This window comes from Girardinichthys multiradiatus, chromosome 19, assembly GCF_021462225.1.
Source record: "Girardinichthys multiradiatus isolate DD_20200921_A chromosome 19, DD_fGirMul_XY1, whole genome shotgun sequence".
Classification (NCBI taxonomy): Eukaryota; Metazoa; Chordata; class Actinopteri; order Cyprinodontiformes; family Goodeidae; genus Girardinichthys; species Girardinichthys multiradiatus.
In genome coordinates, this window is record NC_061811.1 from 31324072 (window position 1) to 31340548 (window position 16477).

Sequence of the window (16477 nt, forward strand, 5' to 3'; positions counted from 1 at the left end):
ACTGAGATCTGTTAGAGTACAGGGGGCACTCCTGAAGATCTTTTTTGATTCTGTGGTGGCATCAGCCATCTTCTATGTTGTTATCTGTTGGAGCAGCAGCTTATCTACAGCTAAGAGGAAGCAGTTAGATAAGCTCGTCAGGAAGGCCAGCTCTGTCCTAGGATGCCCCCTGGACACAGTATAGGTGGTGGGAGACGGAAGGACTCTAGCAAAAACAACATCACTGTTGGACAATGTCTTCCATCCCATGCATGAAGCTGCTTCAGAACAGGAGAGCTCCCTCAGTGACATACTGCTGCATCCTAGGTGCACAAATGAGTGTTATCACAGGTCTTTCCTCCCAGTGTTTGCATCCCTGCTGTTATTTGCACAGTTTTTCCACTTTTTGTAAAAAATTCTGTTTTTTCATGCATAATTAGAAATGCGCTCTTTGTAAATTTTCAAATCACAATACTTAGTTGCACATTTAATTTAATCTGAGTATACTATAATAATGGCAGTATTTTTGTTCTTATTGTGTAATTTTTCCTTTACTGTACAGTCTACTCTTACTTTTTGATTTTTATAGTTTTTTAAATACAGGTACTCAACTGTATGCTTTCATCTGCCTTTTATGTTACTGCTGGCACTCCTGAATAATCCACTCTGGGACAGTAAGGAATATTTCTATTCTATTCTATTGTATTCTATTGTATTCTCTATAGTACAGCCTATATGCATGCACCTGCAAAACATCCTATATAACATGCATGCACCTGCAGTATATCCTGCATACCATCACCATCATTTTAAGAAACACCAAAGAAAAGACGTAAGAAAATACTCCCATCACTCCACAGTGAGAAAGAACGGACTCATTGGGTAAACTGAAGTAGTATGACTTCAAGGTGCTTACAGTGCCATTTGACTGGCAAATCGAATAACAATTTAATGTGACATAGGCAGAACATAAACTCCGCTCAGGCTATGTCTCGAATATTCCTGGAGACTAATCAGGTGGAAAAGTTCAAACAGGAATATTGATTTGTACCAGTTCCAGCTATAAAGGCAATAATTTTGAATCAAACATGCATGTTTAAACCCTTTCCAATTGCAATGCTTTAGAAGATATGTGGAAATCAAAACTCACTCGTTCGCCAGTGTTTACTGATGCCCGCTGATCAGTTCGATTATTGTTCCTCTTTTAATGTCATATTTGCAATACCTGATAAATACAATTAGCTGTTTTCTTTTCTTTTCATTCCCCTGCAGGACAAATTCTTACAAAGTTGTGTTTTTATTGCCACTTTACATTTGTTGGTGATTTATCTTACTGCCGGATAGTGTGTTTAAACAAGCTCAGCCTCTCCTCTCCTGCTCACGGCCAAACAGACATTCCACCCTCCATTGACCCACAGGACCAACAGCTGTCCTGTAACACCTCACATTTTTTATCTTCCACCTCAGCCCTAGACCCTTTTGCTTCTACACGTTTGCCTTCAACCATATCAGAAGATGCTGATGCTCCCTTTGCCTCCCTCTTCCACATGTGTGTCTCAAGAAGTCAGGTGAAGATGCAACTGGAAAGACTGAACCAGAACAAGGCTGCAGGTCCAGATCATGTCAGCCCTAGAGTCCTGAAGGCCTGTGCAGAGCAGCTCTGTGAGATTTCACAACACCTCTTCAACCTTAGCCTGGCCCAGATGAAGGTTCCAGTGTTGTGGAAGACCTCCTGTCTTGTTCCAGTACCAAAGAAAACTCACCCATCAGTCCTCAATGACTATAGACTTGTTGCCCTGACTTCCCACATTATGAGGGTCCTAGAGAGACTCCTGCTGGCCCACCTGAATAAGCAAACAATAAAGGACACCCTTCAATTTGCTTATCGCTGTGGAGTTGGAGTTGAAGATGCCATCATACACCTGCGTCAAAAAACCCACTGTCATCTGGACAAACCCAGCAGCACCGTCAGGATCATTTCCTTTGATTTTTCCAGTGCATTTAATACAATTCTTGATTTCCTTTGTCAGAAACTCCAGAAGACTCAAGTGGAGGCCTCAACAATCTCCTTGAGCAAAGACTACCTGACAAACAGACCACAATTTGTGAGACTGAAGGGTTGTGAGTCTAACCAGGTAGTCAGCAGCACAGGAGCACCACAGGGGACTGTACTCTCACCATTCCTTTTCAATCTGTACACCTCAGACTTCCAGTACAAGACAGACTCCTGTCATCTGCAGAAATACTCGGATGATTCTGCAGTTGTGGGGTGGATCAGAGATGGACAAGAAGCTGAGTACAGGAAGGTGGTGGACCGCTTTGTGGCATGGTGTGGAAACAATCATCTCATTTTGAACGTGACTAAAACAAAGGAGATGATTGTAGATTTTAAGAGAAACAGGAATAAGTCAAAAACTATTTACATCATGGGAGAAGAAGTGGAGGTGGTGGAGAAGTATAAATACCTCGGTGTTCACCTGGACAACAGACTAGAGTGGAGATGCAACTGTGAAGCCATCTACAAGAAGGGACAGAGCAGACTGTAGTTCTTGAGGAAGCTTAGGTCCTTTGGTGTTTGCAGCAAGATGCTGCATATCTTCTATAAGTCTGTTGTGGAAAGTGTGATCTCGTCTACCATCATCTGCTGGGGAAGCAGCATCAGAGCCAGGGACTTAAAAAAGCTCAACAAGCTGATAAAGAAGGCTGGCTCTGTTCTGAGGACTCCTCTGGAACCTCTGGAGATCATTGTACAAAGAAGGATTCTTCATAAAATGAAGAACATTATGGAGAACTTTGAGCATCCTCTTCATGAGACTATCCTACAGCAACAGAGTGTCTTCAGTCAGAGGCTTCTTCAGATCTGCTGTAAGACGGAGCGCTACAGGAGATCCTTCCTGCCCACAGCCATCAGCATCTACAACGGCTCTTTGAAGAAACCTTCATAATATGAGCTATAACAACATTTAATTTCCCTTTGGGATTAATAAAGTATTTTTGAATTGAATTATAAATGTCTCCCCTCCCAATATGGCGGACGACTGACGTGTCGCTGCGACAACCTGAACAAGTGGGTCATTTCCTGGAGCAGTTCCTGGTCCACGTATTGAGAAGCTCACAAATATCCTCTTTGACAGATAATGACATTTGACTCCGTTTATCCGATCGGACGTCTCCTCTCATGTCTAAACATTAAAACTCTGCGATATCCAGGAGACTGGAGACCCAGCGAGCTTCGACTGTTTATCAAACGGTACGTCTGAAGATGAATTCTGCTTGCTAGCTAACCTGTGAGCATTAGCTTTAAACTACAAGTTTTATAATTTGTTGCACAGCCGCCGATTATGCCTGTTGTTGTCATTATTATTTTCACATCTCCGTGCATTTATGTCAATCTTTTTAAAATAAAGCTTATAGAAATCAGCAAGGATTAAATTGGTTAGCATTATTGCTGTGAATAAGTCGTGTATTACAAAGAGTTTTAGTTCTGGATGGATTGTTTCGCTCTGTTATAAAGACTTGAAATATCTTTAGCGAAGCCACTGACGTGTTTAAACAGTTTGCCATTTGCAGTCCCATAGTTAAAATGTTAGCACACCAATCTGCATTACATCTAACATTAGGAGATCTTGATCGTACCTGTTTTACTGCAGTTAAATACTCTACTGCGCCTTGCAAAAGTATCCATTCCAGTTGAACAATTTGTCACGTTACAACCATACATTTGAGTGTATATTGTTGGATATTTAAGTGATCCTCCGACACAAAAGTGCAGAAACGTGAAACGGAAAAACAATGATGCATGGGCTTAAACATTTTTGCATACAAATCTAAAAAGTGTGGAGCTCTTGTGTATTTAGGCCTATTCTAATCTTAACTCCCCTAATATAGAGGCCAGTCCATCCCTGTGTGTTTAATCTCGACATAAATACTGTTATGGCCTCAGAGGTTTATTAGAGCATATTAGTGAACAGACATCATGGAACATAAATGGACACACGCTCGACAGGTCAGGGATATAGTTGTGGGGAAGAATAGATAATTCCCTCAGCTTTGGACATTTAAGCAGTATTCAGTTAATGGACGTTGTGGTACAACTGTAATCCTGTCCAAGACATGACCATTCATCTAAACTGCCAGCAAGGCAGGGAGTGCATTAATTAGAGAAGCAGCCAAGGGGCTCATCACAACTCTGGAGGAGCTGCAGATATCCACATCTCAGGTGGGAGAATCAGTTGACAGGATGACTTTATGTGCATTTCACTGATATTTGAAGGAATGGCAAGCAGGAACAATGGTGGAAGGTGCCCTGATCAAATGAAACCAAAAAGAACCTTTTAGGCCTACATGTTAAATGCTGTGTGTAGCACAAAGCAAACATTGCAAATTACTCTGAATGCACCATCCCCATGGTGATACATGGGTTTGGCAGCATTATGATGTGGCGATGATTTTCTTCAGCAGGAACAGAGAAGCTTGTCAGAATTAATGGGAAGATTGGTGACGCTAAATCAAGAACAATCCTGGAAGAAAACCTGTTGGGGGCTGCAAAGGGCGGGGTAGAGTGTCAAATTCCAGCAGGGGAATAATCCCAAACATACGCAGTGGAGTCGTTTAGTTCAAAGCATATTCATGTGTCTGAACAGACTTTAATCTGACTGAGAATCTGTGGCAAGACTTGGAAATAGATTTTCACAGATACTGTCCATTAAATCTGGCAGGTCAGCTATTTTGTGACCTAGAAAGGGTAAAACATTTTTACTCTCTAGATGTGCAAAGCAGGTAGAAACATACCTAGAGACCTGCTTCTCTAACTGCAGCCAAGGTGGGTGTACAAAATGTGGAAAATACAAATACACACCACACTTTTTGATTTTTATTTGTAAAAAAACAATTATGCACTATTTTGTATTGGATCTATTACATCAAATGCTAATAAAATACATTGAAGATTGTAGTTGAAATGAAAAAAGTTCATGAATATTTTTGCCAGGTTCTGATCTTCGAACTAAACTTGACTGCTGGTTATGTTGGCTGTGTCTGTCGTTTCAGGATGCAACATGTCTTGGTTTACTGAGTTGGCTGGAAAAGCTGAAGATTTTCTAAATAAAGTGGACCAAGGAGCTGCTACTGCCCTGAGTAAAAACCAGGAAAGGACGTCCTCCTTTTCATCACCCTATGAAGAAGAACCTGCTGTTACAAATGAGTACAACTCTGCGGCGTACAAGACTGAGCCAGCCGTAACACATCATGCCCACCCATCCTCTCGTGATGCACCAATTTACATCTCTGCTGTGGCCGGCAACATTAAGAAATCCAGCGCTACTCTCCTTGCTGGGACGGCCAACGTGCCCAGCCCCCCCTCTGGTTCTGGCACCAGCAACAGCAGCAGTGGCGTTTCAAACCCTGCCAAGACCTCTGCAGGTTTTGTGAGGCCCAAAAAGAGCGAGCAGGATGTGGACGATGACATGCTGTTTGACTTCCTGAACAGCTCGGACCCTCCGGACAGCAGCAGGAGGGATTCGAAAAGAGAAATTGGGAAAGCTGCGGCACCGGTTATGGAGGTGCAAAGCCCAACGCCTCCACCTTCTTTTACTCCTCACAACAACCTCTCAGCCTCATCCACGCCCCCTTCTACACGTGGGGTATCAAGGGCCTCAAGCATGAGCTCGCTGTCTGCCCACAGCATCAAAACCTCAGAGGACAATTCTGCTAAAGAGCAAAGTCAAGGTAAGAGCTCAACAAAGAGGCTGCTGTCACATTAAATAAACAGCTGCAGTAGTTCTGTTTTGCAGTTTAAAATAGTATTTCTAATTTAAATATTTTGTGTTATCCCCTCTTTCCTCTTTACCACAGACGCACCTAAGAGTTCTGACTCTGGCTTGGCTCCCCCGCAGGAGTCCAACAGGCCGGAGTCGAGCAGGCCGGAGCCCACTGTCCCCACAGAGGAGCCACAGAGCCAGGTCCTGTCCAGGCTGCGCCTTGAGAACCAGCTGCTGCGCAACGAGGTGGCCTCCCTCAACCAAGAGATGGCTTCAGTCATCCAGAGAGCCAAAGACTTACAAGACGGTGAGTGAAAATACACAAATATGCCTTAACTTTCTACATCTCTCCCTTTGTTTTTAAATGTAGTGTTTATCATATTCCCCCAGAATTAAATCAGGCTCGCCTGCGTGCAGACAGGTGGAACTCAGAGCAGTCTCAAAGCGGCCGAACACTAAGAGAACTTCGCTCACAGGTAGAAGATCTCACAGAAGCACTCTCTGCCAAAGACGGCCAACTTGCAGTCCTAAAAGTCCGACTCGATGAAGCAGATCAGCTGTTGAAATCCCGCAGTTCTGCACTGGAAGAAGCACAGAAGGAAAAGTCGAGGTGCCTTTTTGTCACCACAGTTGGAAATTTAAACCAATTTAAATAAAAGTCTTCATTGTTGGAATTATTTCCTTGATTTGTTTTTTTTTTTTGTGTAGAATTATGCAAGACCACACAGAAGGGAGCAGCATGCAATCCCAAGCTCTGGTAAAGATACAGGAGAGACTGCGAGAAGCGGAGCTTTCTGTCAGGAGGGAACAGGACAGCTATCGGCACATGCAGGTGAATACTTGTGACAATTAAGTTAAAGAATGAAATATGCCAACATTAATCAGCGCTCTGCTCTTTGCTAAGAGTGAGTATGCTGACCGGCTGGGCAAATTAGAAGCTGAGAGGCAGACCCTCGCAGAGACGGTGACTGCAGCTGAGCGACGAGCGGTGGAGGAAAAGCTCAGGGTCGACGACCTCCAGCAGCAAGTGAAGAGTGCCAAAGCAGCGGCTGAGTCCGCCAAGCAGGAGCTACAAGACTACAAGCACAAAGCTGCACGCATCCTACAAGTAAGGCTTTGTTTTGGCCTAAAATAAATAAAATATGTACACTACCTTGCTAAATGTTAATACTTCTTGACCTTTTTTATTCTTCGTTTTTGTCACATTACAACCATAAAGCTGAATGCTTTTTATTGGAATTGAATGTAATTCAAAATATGAAGTGGTGCATACTGGTCAGATGAAGGAAAACTATTTTTTGCAAAAGTATTTCAGGGGAATGTTTGCAGTATTCTTTACTCTGCAACCCATGAATAAAATCCATGGTAACTCTGGAAGAGCTATAAAGATTCACAACTCAGGTGGGAGAATGTATCGACATGATAACTGTTAGTTGTGCAGGTCACAGTTTTGGCCTTTCATGGAATAGTAAAAAAAAAAAAAATCTTTTCACTATTCTAAATAAAATCACAATCCAGTGTTTAAATGGCCTAGTCAAAGTCGAGGTCTAAATCTAACTAAGAATCAGTGCAAAGACTGGAAAATCAATGTTCACATGTGCTCTCTATCCAGTCTAACTGAGCTCGAGCTATTATGCAAAGAAAGATTGGCAACAATTTGTCTCTAAATGTGCAGATGGAGGAGACCAGCATTTGTAATCACATTGAAAGGTGAACATGTTTGCCAGCTGCAAAGTATTGACTTAGGGGGCTAAATACTAATGCATGCCACACATTCCAGATTTGTATTGTTTAAAAAAATTTTTAAACCATGCAGTATTTTCCTTTCCCTCTGGAATTTATAGCTACTTTGTCGGTCGGTTACATAAAATCCTAATAAAATACCCTGAGGTTTGTGGCTGTAACTTGACAATGTGAAAAGGTTCAAGGGGTTTGCATGTTTTCTGCATCATAGTGTTTTTTGCTTCATATGGGATTCCTCTAAATTGCTTTTAATTATGTTTCTGCTGTTTTATTAAGTCCAAAGAAAAGCTAATAAGCAGTTTGAAGGAGGGGTCAGGTCTCGACATGGGAGATGGTAGTGGGACCATGGCTCTAGAGATGGAGGAACTTCGTCATGAAAAAGAGCTCCAGAGAGAAGAGATTCAAAAGCTGCAGGGACAGGTTGGCACTTTACGAGCAGAAATACAGGTGAGTTCTTCTTCTGCAGGATGTGTTCAGTTTCAAATGTGTTACTCCTGCCTATTTTACAGATTCAGTGGGAAAAAATATTGTCTGTTGTGAAACACAAATGTTCTTTGTCATAGGATTTGGAGACTCAGGCCCTGGCAGAGGCAGAAACATTGCGGGAGCAGCAGGTCCATCTACAGGAGCAACAGGCCTTAGAAAATCGAGCTAAGCAGGAGTTAGAGGCTGAGGTGGAGCGCTACAAACAGGTAGACTGCAATCATGTCTGATGTTCACGTTAAAAGAACACTGTTTGGGTGGTAGTGTTTGGAATAATTGTTGGTTACGGGATGCAGGAGCTGCAGTACCTTGAGGATGAGCACCATCGGGCCCAAATCAACCTGCAGAGCCGAATCAAAGACAGAGAAGATGAAATCCAAAAGCTCAGGAATCAGGTCAGTCACTTTACAGTCACAGAAAATACAAGATAAGACTTTAGCGTCGTAATTAAACTGAAGCACGGTTAATCTTTTTAACTTCAGTTGACCAACAAAACTCTGAGCAACAGCAGCCAGACGGAGCTGGAGAATCGACTCCACCAGCTGACGGAAACACTGATCCAGAAGCAGACCATGCTGGAGGCCTTGGGCACGGAAAAAAGCTCCCTGGTCTTCCAGCTGGAGCGTTTGGAGCAGCAGCTGAAGAACGCTCAGGGAGGGCAAAGTGGAGGTCAAGTCATCAACATGAGCCCCCTAGAGGGTCCAGGTTAGAAGTGTTATTTGTTTTTGTTTCAGTAACTATATAACAAGTAAAAATAGACATCTATGACCACTTACTTTTTTTGATTGATTGTATTCAGACCTAATATAATGGAAAATATATATTTTTTGCTTATTTTTAAAACAATGACGGTTAGGGACCCGTCAAAGAAACACACCGGTTCTGTTCAGTGATCAGGACAGTCCAGGTGTTTACGGCAAAGTGCGGAAGGCAGCCAGTACTATTGATCGTTTCAGGTAAGCCTTCATTTGTATCTTTACACAGATGTAATGAAAATCTTTTCTCCGTAATGAAAATATTCCTGTTGTCTTGCAGCATAAGACTGGGAATCTTCCTGAGGCGCTACCCCATAGCTAGGCTTTTTGTTATCCTTTACATGGTGAGAGCTCGTTTAAACATGGTATGCTGGGTTGGTAAAGAAATCTAAGTGTTTAATCAAACTGTCCTTCTTCAGGCGGTACTGCACCTGTGGGTCATGATTGTTCTTCTAACTTACACACCTGAAATGCATGGTCGCCCTGATGGAAGATAGAAGACAACCTGGTTATTTCAAGTTGGAGATGTTTTTTCGCTGGCCTTCGATGTAAGGAAGCTGCTGGAAAATGGGCTCTGGGACCTGACTCTCCATGTTTTGCACTCATATGCTATGAACTGAAGACATTTTTTCGGATTTACTGGTGGTTTCTTGGAATGAGAGCTGAGAGCCGCATTAGGTTTTAAAATAAATAGAACGTGATAAATTGTGTTGGTTTCCTGGAAATGACCTTCAATTGTCCTTCACATATTAGCTTTCTTCCTCTGTTCTCTTGACAGATTGTATGTAACACTATATTTAAAAAAAACAAAAAAAAACTTTTATTAAACATGTAAGATGAGAAAACATTCAATTATGTCCTGAAGATGCCTTAATTAACCCTAACCCATCTTTGTACTTCTAGTGCTTGTGGAAGTACATTAATTCAATTCAAAAATACTTTATTAATCCCAAAAGGAAATTAAATGTTGTTATAGCTCATATTATGAAGGTTTCCTCAAAGAGCCGTTGTAGATGCTGATGGCTGTGGGCAGGAAGGATCTCCTGTAGTGTCCGTCTTACAGCAGATCTGAAGAAGCCTCTGACTGAAGACACTCTGTTGTTGTAGGACAGTCTGATGAAGAGGATGCTCAGGGTTCTCCATAATGCATGGTTTTCAACATTTCTTAGCAAAAAACTGAAAAGTGTGGCTTGCATTTGTATCCAGCCCTGCTGAGTTGATTGTTTTTGTTTTTAAGAACCACCTTCAGCTGCTAATACAGCTGCAGAGCTTTGTGGGTGGTCCCTTCCAGCTTTGCAAATCAAGAGACTGAAATTTTACCCCATTTTTCTTTGGTAAATACCTCAAGTTTTGTGAAAGTTAACATTGAACTCTGCCAAAGCTTCTTAAGTAGATTTAGCATCTGGTTTTTGACCGGGCCATGCTAACACTTGAACATGCTTTGATCCAAATTGTTTCACTGAACCTCCGGCTCTGTGTTCAGGGCTGTTGGCTTGTGGGTAGGTTAACCTCCGCCCCAGTCTCAAGTCTTTTTCTTGATGCTTCTTTCCATGATTTCTGTCCACTTTCCCTGTTCCTGCTTGAGAAAAGCATCCGCACAGCATGATTCTGCCATCACCATGGTTTACAGTGGGGACGGTGTGCTCAACTCATGTACAGGGTTAGTTTTCACCAGACAAAGCGTTTTGCATGTAGGCCAAAAAGTTAAATTTTGTTTTCATCTTACTAGACAACCTTTTTCTTCATTGTTGCTGTGTTACCCACATGGTTGTCTGCTGTGTTCCTTGGCCTTCATAATGCTGTTTGCTCTCTAATAATCTCTGAGGATGGAACAGCTGAAGTTATACCACGATTAAATTACACACACACACTGTACTAATATGGTGACATATGAAGACAGCTGGTTGCACTTTTTTTTTTAGGATTATCAGGGTAAAGCTAGCAAAATACAAATTATGCCGTGGTTTTCAGATTTTTTGTAAGATTAGAAAACCAGGAATAAATTTCCGCCTACTTTATGTGCCACTTCCTGTTGCTCTATTGCATAAATCACCCAAAAACGCAATGAGGTCTGTGTTAATGTGACCAAATGATGAAGTACAAGGAGTATGAATATATTTGCAATGCACTTCAAATATAACCGGAAGCTTTAAATCGTTTGATTTCATGAAACAATCCAAGCTAAAAAAAGAAACATCACTCTTAGCTATTAAATTATCCAATACAGTTGGATAATTTAACCAAAGGAAATGCTCTTGTATTGGCCCTCCAGTTTGTTACAGGTGTCATGTCTTTCTGATCTATTTTGCTTTCTTTAATCCAGCTCATCTGGTGGCGGTACTATTGATATGTGTCTATGTTTGTTGGCATTGTCCCATCATTCATTCTCAAACTGAATCCCATGATAATGCGACCCATAAAGGAGACAATTTGTAGCTCACCACTTTTATAGAGCAATGGAGACATTGTTGGTGTAGTCACTAATCATAGACACAGTTTGGAAAGAAAGTGTTTGTTTCTCTACAATATTAGTAGTCAAAGGTAACGTGGATGTTCTTTATTTTTTCATATCTCAAACATCAGTTTCGGACTGAGAAAGTTTAATATACAATAATATCCATCCATCTATTTTCTATACACGCTTCTTCCATAGAGGGTCGCGGGGGAGGTGGTGCCTATCTCCAGCAGTCTGCGGGCGAGAGGCGGGGTACACCCTGGACAGGTCGCCAGTCCCTAATATTATATAATGTAATATGCTATGCTATGATATTAAATATAACAACATAATGTAATATAATGTAATATAATATAATATAATATAATATAATTAATATAATATAATGTAATGTAATATAATGTAATATAATGTAATGTAATGTAATATAATGTAATATTACATGAATGTAATATAATATAATGTAATATAATGTCAATGTAATATAATGTAATTATAATACATTACATTATATATATATGTTGTAATGAAGTAATATTAAATGTAATATAATGTAATAATGTAATGTAATATAATATAATGTAATATAATGTAATGTAATATAATGTAATATAATGTAATATAATACATTACATTACATTATATTATATTATGTAATGTAATGTAATATAATGTAATATAATGTAATGTAATATAATATAATGTAATATAATGTAATATACTACATTACATTACATTATATTACATTATATTATATTATGTAATGTAATGTAATATAATGTAATATAATGTAATATAATGTAATATAATGTAATATAATGTAATGTAATGTAATATAATGTAATATAATGTAATATAATGTAATATAATACATTACATTACATTATATTACATTATATTATATTATGTAATGTAATGTAATATAATATAATGTAATATAATGTAATATCCTACACCGGTTTTTGCGGCCCTTTGTTGGTCCTCCAGTATCCCACAATGCCCCGCTGCTGAGCTCCGGGTCCACGTCAAAGCTGTCAGCGGAGCAGAGCTGATAATGGCTGCAGTTGAGGTGGCATTTTTAGGACTTTAGACTGCTAAAAAAACCTCTTCCATTTATGACTGAAACTGGCCGCAGATTGAATCGATTCCAACAGAAAGCGAAATATAAAAATAATAGCTGTTTTATTGTACCAGAATGTCTCGTAACTCGCTTGTCCTCACAAATTCCTTCAGGCGACCGAGCAGCTGTTGTTAGCCGGGTTTGGTGCTTGCTAAATGCGCGTCTGTCAGGATCTAAGCCACTGAGTTCCCGACCCAAACAAGTGGATTTTAACATCACCGGCGTTAATACAGTGTAGAGTTTATAGTTTAGATTAATGTCTGAGTTGACCTCGTAATATTTCAGCTCAAACCGTGGCTAGCTTCCCGGTCACCCTCGGACTGGTTTTGTTTTTGTTTGGTTTAAAACCCCTCTGAGGATGTCTTCCTGGCTGGGTGGACTGGGCTCTGGCCTTGGCCAGTCTCTGGGACAGGTCGGCGGGAGCCTGTCGTCGTTCACCGGGCAGATATCAAACTTTACCAAAGACATGCTACTGGAAGGAGTGGAAGAAGTCGGAGGTGAGTTGCTGTCCATCCATGCTTTAGTTTTGTCCACATTACCAGTTAGCACACCTGTAGCAGACGACTCACGGCCAGTGTGACTGGTTACAGGCTTTCTGGGTGTTTAACGTCTGCTAAGAATCTAAGGTTTAGATGTGGTCCGCGCAAGTATTTATGTTCATATGTCTTTAAATATTTCATCAATGTTTTGGTACCCAAATAAACATGATTCTTAAACAATGTTTTGCGTTATTTAAATAGTATTAGAAGCCAAAGTAACAGAATCTGTCACTCAGTTAACATTGTCTCCTACATTTCCATGGTAGTTTGTAAACTCATGTGTACACTTTGGGTTAAATCAACAATGAAACGTAAGAAAACTTGGTTCTGCTTACTTGATAGAGGTGGAAGGCTTTTAAATCCAACAGAAAAGGAATCGCAAGATTATACTCAATGCATCAAGCTTTATCTGATTTTTAAGCTCTGAACAAAGTATATAAAATAACATGCTGTTTGTTGATGCACTTATAAACTGAAAAATGTGAGTTTTCACAATCTGATATATTTAATGAACTGGGAAATAACTGATGTTTCACAAAGAAAATCAAAGGAAAGCCGTTCCAAATTCAAACCCTGGCCGACTGATTGGTCCATCACTACTGAAAGATAAGATGGAAGTAAAACAGGCTCCTAGAATATTGACATTTTGGTCCAACTGATCATTCCCCTTATAGTTTAAGAGGATTATAAGACATTATTGACTCTAGTAAATAATATAGACAAACAGGAGGTCAGTCATTTGCTTTGGTTAGATCAGTGATTTGTTAATTATCCCTCATATATATATATATATATAACTAAATGTTTAAATGCAAACTACGTTTTCTAATCTTACCATAGAGTTGAACCCTTCTGTCGTCAAAAGTTTATTCATCTTCACCATCTTTCCCACTTTTCTATTAGAGGTGCAGTTATGGAAGCCTGCATGATGTTTATTCAAGCGTTAAAATGGAAAATTACCATTTAAATAGAGATGCATTTTCCCTAGGCGGGCATTTATCTGTTAAAGAACCAAACATTTTGCATAAATGTGCTTTTCTATTCTACTTGTGCACTATTCTAGCTGAATTGTACAAATGCATAAATGAATATGATTGCACTTTGTTCTGCTATTTTGTGGAACGTTGTTTTCTGAGTAATCTTTGAAAGATTTTCTTCTTCTAAATTTCGTCTTTCAACAAACTACTTCTTATCAGAAAACGGACGTCTACCTCACATGAAAATGTTCAGACAGTAGAAACACAAAGAAACATGTTCACGGGTTCTGTGTAGTTGTGCCCACAACCACTTTACTGAAATTTTAATGAGCTGTCACATGTTTCCAGTTATGCTATAGGTGCTACTACTGGGAGTAGAGGCAGGGGGAGTTTCTGTTCTCAGCTTGATGTCACCAAAAAGATGTAAAATGTAACTGTCAGAAGGTCAGTGGGTCAAAAAGCACCTATAAATAAAGATTTCAGATTTTATACCACAACAAATATTTACCAACTGAAAGGATGACCTCAGGCTATTTGACTAATTAAAACCGGACATGTTGTCAGTTTAAAGCGAACTGATAAAACATCGACTGAGGAGGAACTTTGCCCACAGGTTTCCAACTCACAACTGCAGTCAAAAACCAAAAGCGTCAGTTTTTATGACAGTTGGGTGGAGATTTATATTAACTTAAAATATATACTATTGGTAACTTTGGCCTGGATCTTACAGTGCCTTGCAAAAGTAGCTATACCTCTTAAACTTTCTCACATCTTGTCATGTTATAACCTCAAACTTAATAGCGTGTTGTTGATGTTTTATGCAATGGAACAACACATAGTAGCACATAATTGTAAAGTGGAAGTAACATTTTTAAACGCAAATCAAAAAGGTTTGTAAAATATTATGTGTTCACATCTCTCTGAATACATCATCCCCATGGTAAAACATAATAGTGGAAGCATCATGCTGTGGGAATTTTTTTTTTTTTTTTTTTTTTTTGTCCACCAGGAATAAGGAAGCTGGTCAGAGGTAGAAGGATGGAGCTAAATGCAGAGTCCTCAATAAAAAACTGTTGAAAGAGGCTGGAGAAGGCAATGGGTAAAAATGTTTTAATGTACAGGAATGGCCCAGTCAAAGCCCGGATCTAAATCCAATGGAGAATCTGTGGCATGACTTGAAATCCTGGTTCCAAGACACACAAAGAACAAAAATCTCCAAATGTGCAGAGCTGATGGAGACAGACGTCAAAAGACTTGCAGCTGATCTACAGACTATTAACTCAGGAGGGCTGATTGAAAACAGATTTTCAGATTTTTTTTTAATAAAGAAACTGGAACGCCATGTAACATTTCCCAAACTTCCTAACTATGCACTACCATGTGTTGGTCTAGCTAGCTCATGAAATCCCAATAAAATATAGAAACGTTTGAGGCTGTAATGTAACAAAATGTGAAAAGTTTCTAAATACTTTTGCATATTAAGGGTATATCAAGTTGTATTGTAACGAATATTGAGTGATGGCTGGTTTTGTGAAGCTGCTGACTCACATTACTACTTTCACATGACCGTAATGTTGGCCTGCTGACCTGTAAAGTGTTTGTTTTCTCCGTGGATCTAATTAAGCCGATTGGCGTTACTGGCAGAGCCAAAAAAATGTTTCTTTCAAACATTTTGTGTTTTAAGGTCAGTAATTATGAATCCAGTCTTTCCTTCAGACATCCTGTTGAAGAAATAATGTGGACAAATATAAATGTAAAGTAAAATTAGTAAGTTTTAGATGTTATTTACTGTGTGTGGTTAGAGGAACAGGTTTTCTGACTAGACCTTTTATTCAGTGTGTGCTGCATTGCACTGACTCATTCATAATTTTCTATTGAAATGCAAATTCACTGGTTGTGCCTGTGCTAATGGCTTTCCTCAACCACAGATTCTGCCACAGAACTACACGTGTCCAATTCCAAGTTGGCTGAGGTGGAGGCTGCATTCGCTGCTCAAAAATCAGAGGTCAGATATTTCTCTTTTTCTCACCTTCTCACAGAACAGTTTCACTTGTGACATTAGGAGAGGTTCAAGCCTAAGTAGAAAGATGACAGTGATTTAAAAGGTGTTTCAGTATGAAATGCTGATAAATTCAAACCTCATACTGCTTTAGTTTAGATCAAATAGTTCAGATAACGGATACAACGACCGACGTTTTTTATCAAGATTTTACTGCGATCTGTCAGGCCCGCATCTACGATCCTGCTGTTGTAAACCCTCAGAGGTGAACCAAATGTGCAATAATCCATACCTAAAAATAGCTGGCAGCAAGTGTAACTCAACATAAGCTGCTTTTTTTAACAGCAGCTGCTGGAAAACAAAGTAACCAGCTGTTTTGTGAAATGTCATTGTGATATGAAACAGGGAAACAATTTGCTGAATACTTTGTGTAACGTAAATCTCAAAAACGTAGGCCTCTGCAGGGTAAAAATGGACTTGGATTACCAGTGATAATACAGGGACGTGCTCTGAGATAATAAGGACAAGCAGATTTTAGGTCTTAGAGACCAAAAGAAAAATTGTTCAATGTACAAATCTGGTGAGTATTTAGTGTAAATCTAACACTGATTTTGGGGTTTCAGTGATTCATTTAAATTGTTTTTACAACTTCAGTAATTTGTGGGGGA

The 16477-nt window shown here is 39.7% G+C and overlaps 2 protein-coding genes across 2 annotated transcripts in view; both read left to right on the forward strand.

Annotated features, from left to right (window-relative positions):
• The first annotated feature begins 3042 nt into the window (after nucleotides 1–3042).
• Nucleotides 3043–9571, forward strand: golga5 (golgin A5). The gene is made up of 13 exons (XM_047346183.1): nucleotides 3043–3229; nucleotides 5029–5706; nucleotides 5833–6045; nucleotides 6129–6348; nucleotides 6447–6570; nucleotides 6643–6846; nucleotides 7758–7928; nucleotides 8045–8173; nucleotides 8261–8359; nucleotides 8447–8669; nucleotides 8821–8920; nucleotides 9000–9063; nucleotides 9139–9571. Exons 2-13 carry the CDS (start codon nucleotides 5037–5039, stop codon nucleotides 9214–9216), a joined length of 2295 nt encoding a protein of 764 aa, XP_047202139.1. The 5' UTR covers nucleotides 3043–3229; nucleotides 5029–5036; the 3' UTR covers nucleotides 9217–9571.
• A 2643-nt stretch (nucleotides 9572–12214) lies between these two features.
• The window catches only part of trip11 (thyroid hormone receptor interactor 11), a 29360-nt gene continuing 25097 nt past the window's right edge, over nucleotides 12215–16477 (forward strand). The window contains exons 1-2 of the mRNA XM_047346182.1: nucleotides 12215–12791; nucleotides 15739–15815. Of these exons, the coding sequence (XP_047202138.1) occupies nucleotides 12653–12791; nucleotides 15739–15815 (216 nt within the window). The 5' untranslated portion in view covers nucleotides 12215–12652. The remainder of the gene's footprint in view (nucleotides 12792–15738; nucleotides 15816–16477) is intronic.

Bases quoted from the DNA above. Each gene is read 5' to 3' on its own strand.
- golga5 (XM_047346183.1), top strand. From the start codon at position 5,037: ATGTCTTGGTTTACTGAGTTGGCTGGAAAAGCTGAAGATTTTCTAAAT. The intron at 5,707-5,832 runs GTAAGAGCTCAA...TCTTTACCACAG, and splicing joins TGCTAAAGAGCAAAGTCAAG to ACGCACCTAAGAGTTCTGAC. The intron at 6,847-7,757 runs GTAAGGCTTTGT...TGTTTTATTAAG, and splicing joins AAGCTGCACGCATCCTACAA to TCCAAAGAAAAGCTAATAAG.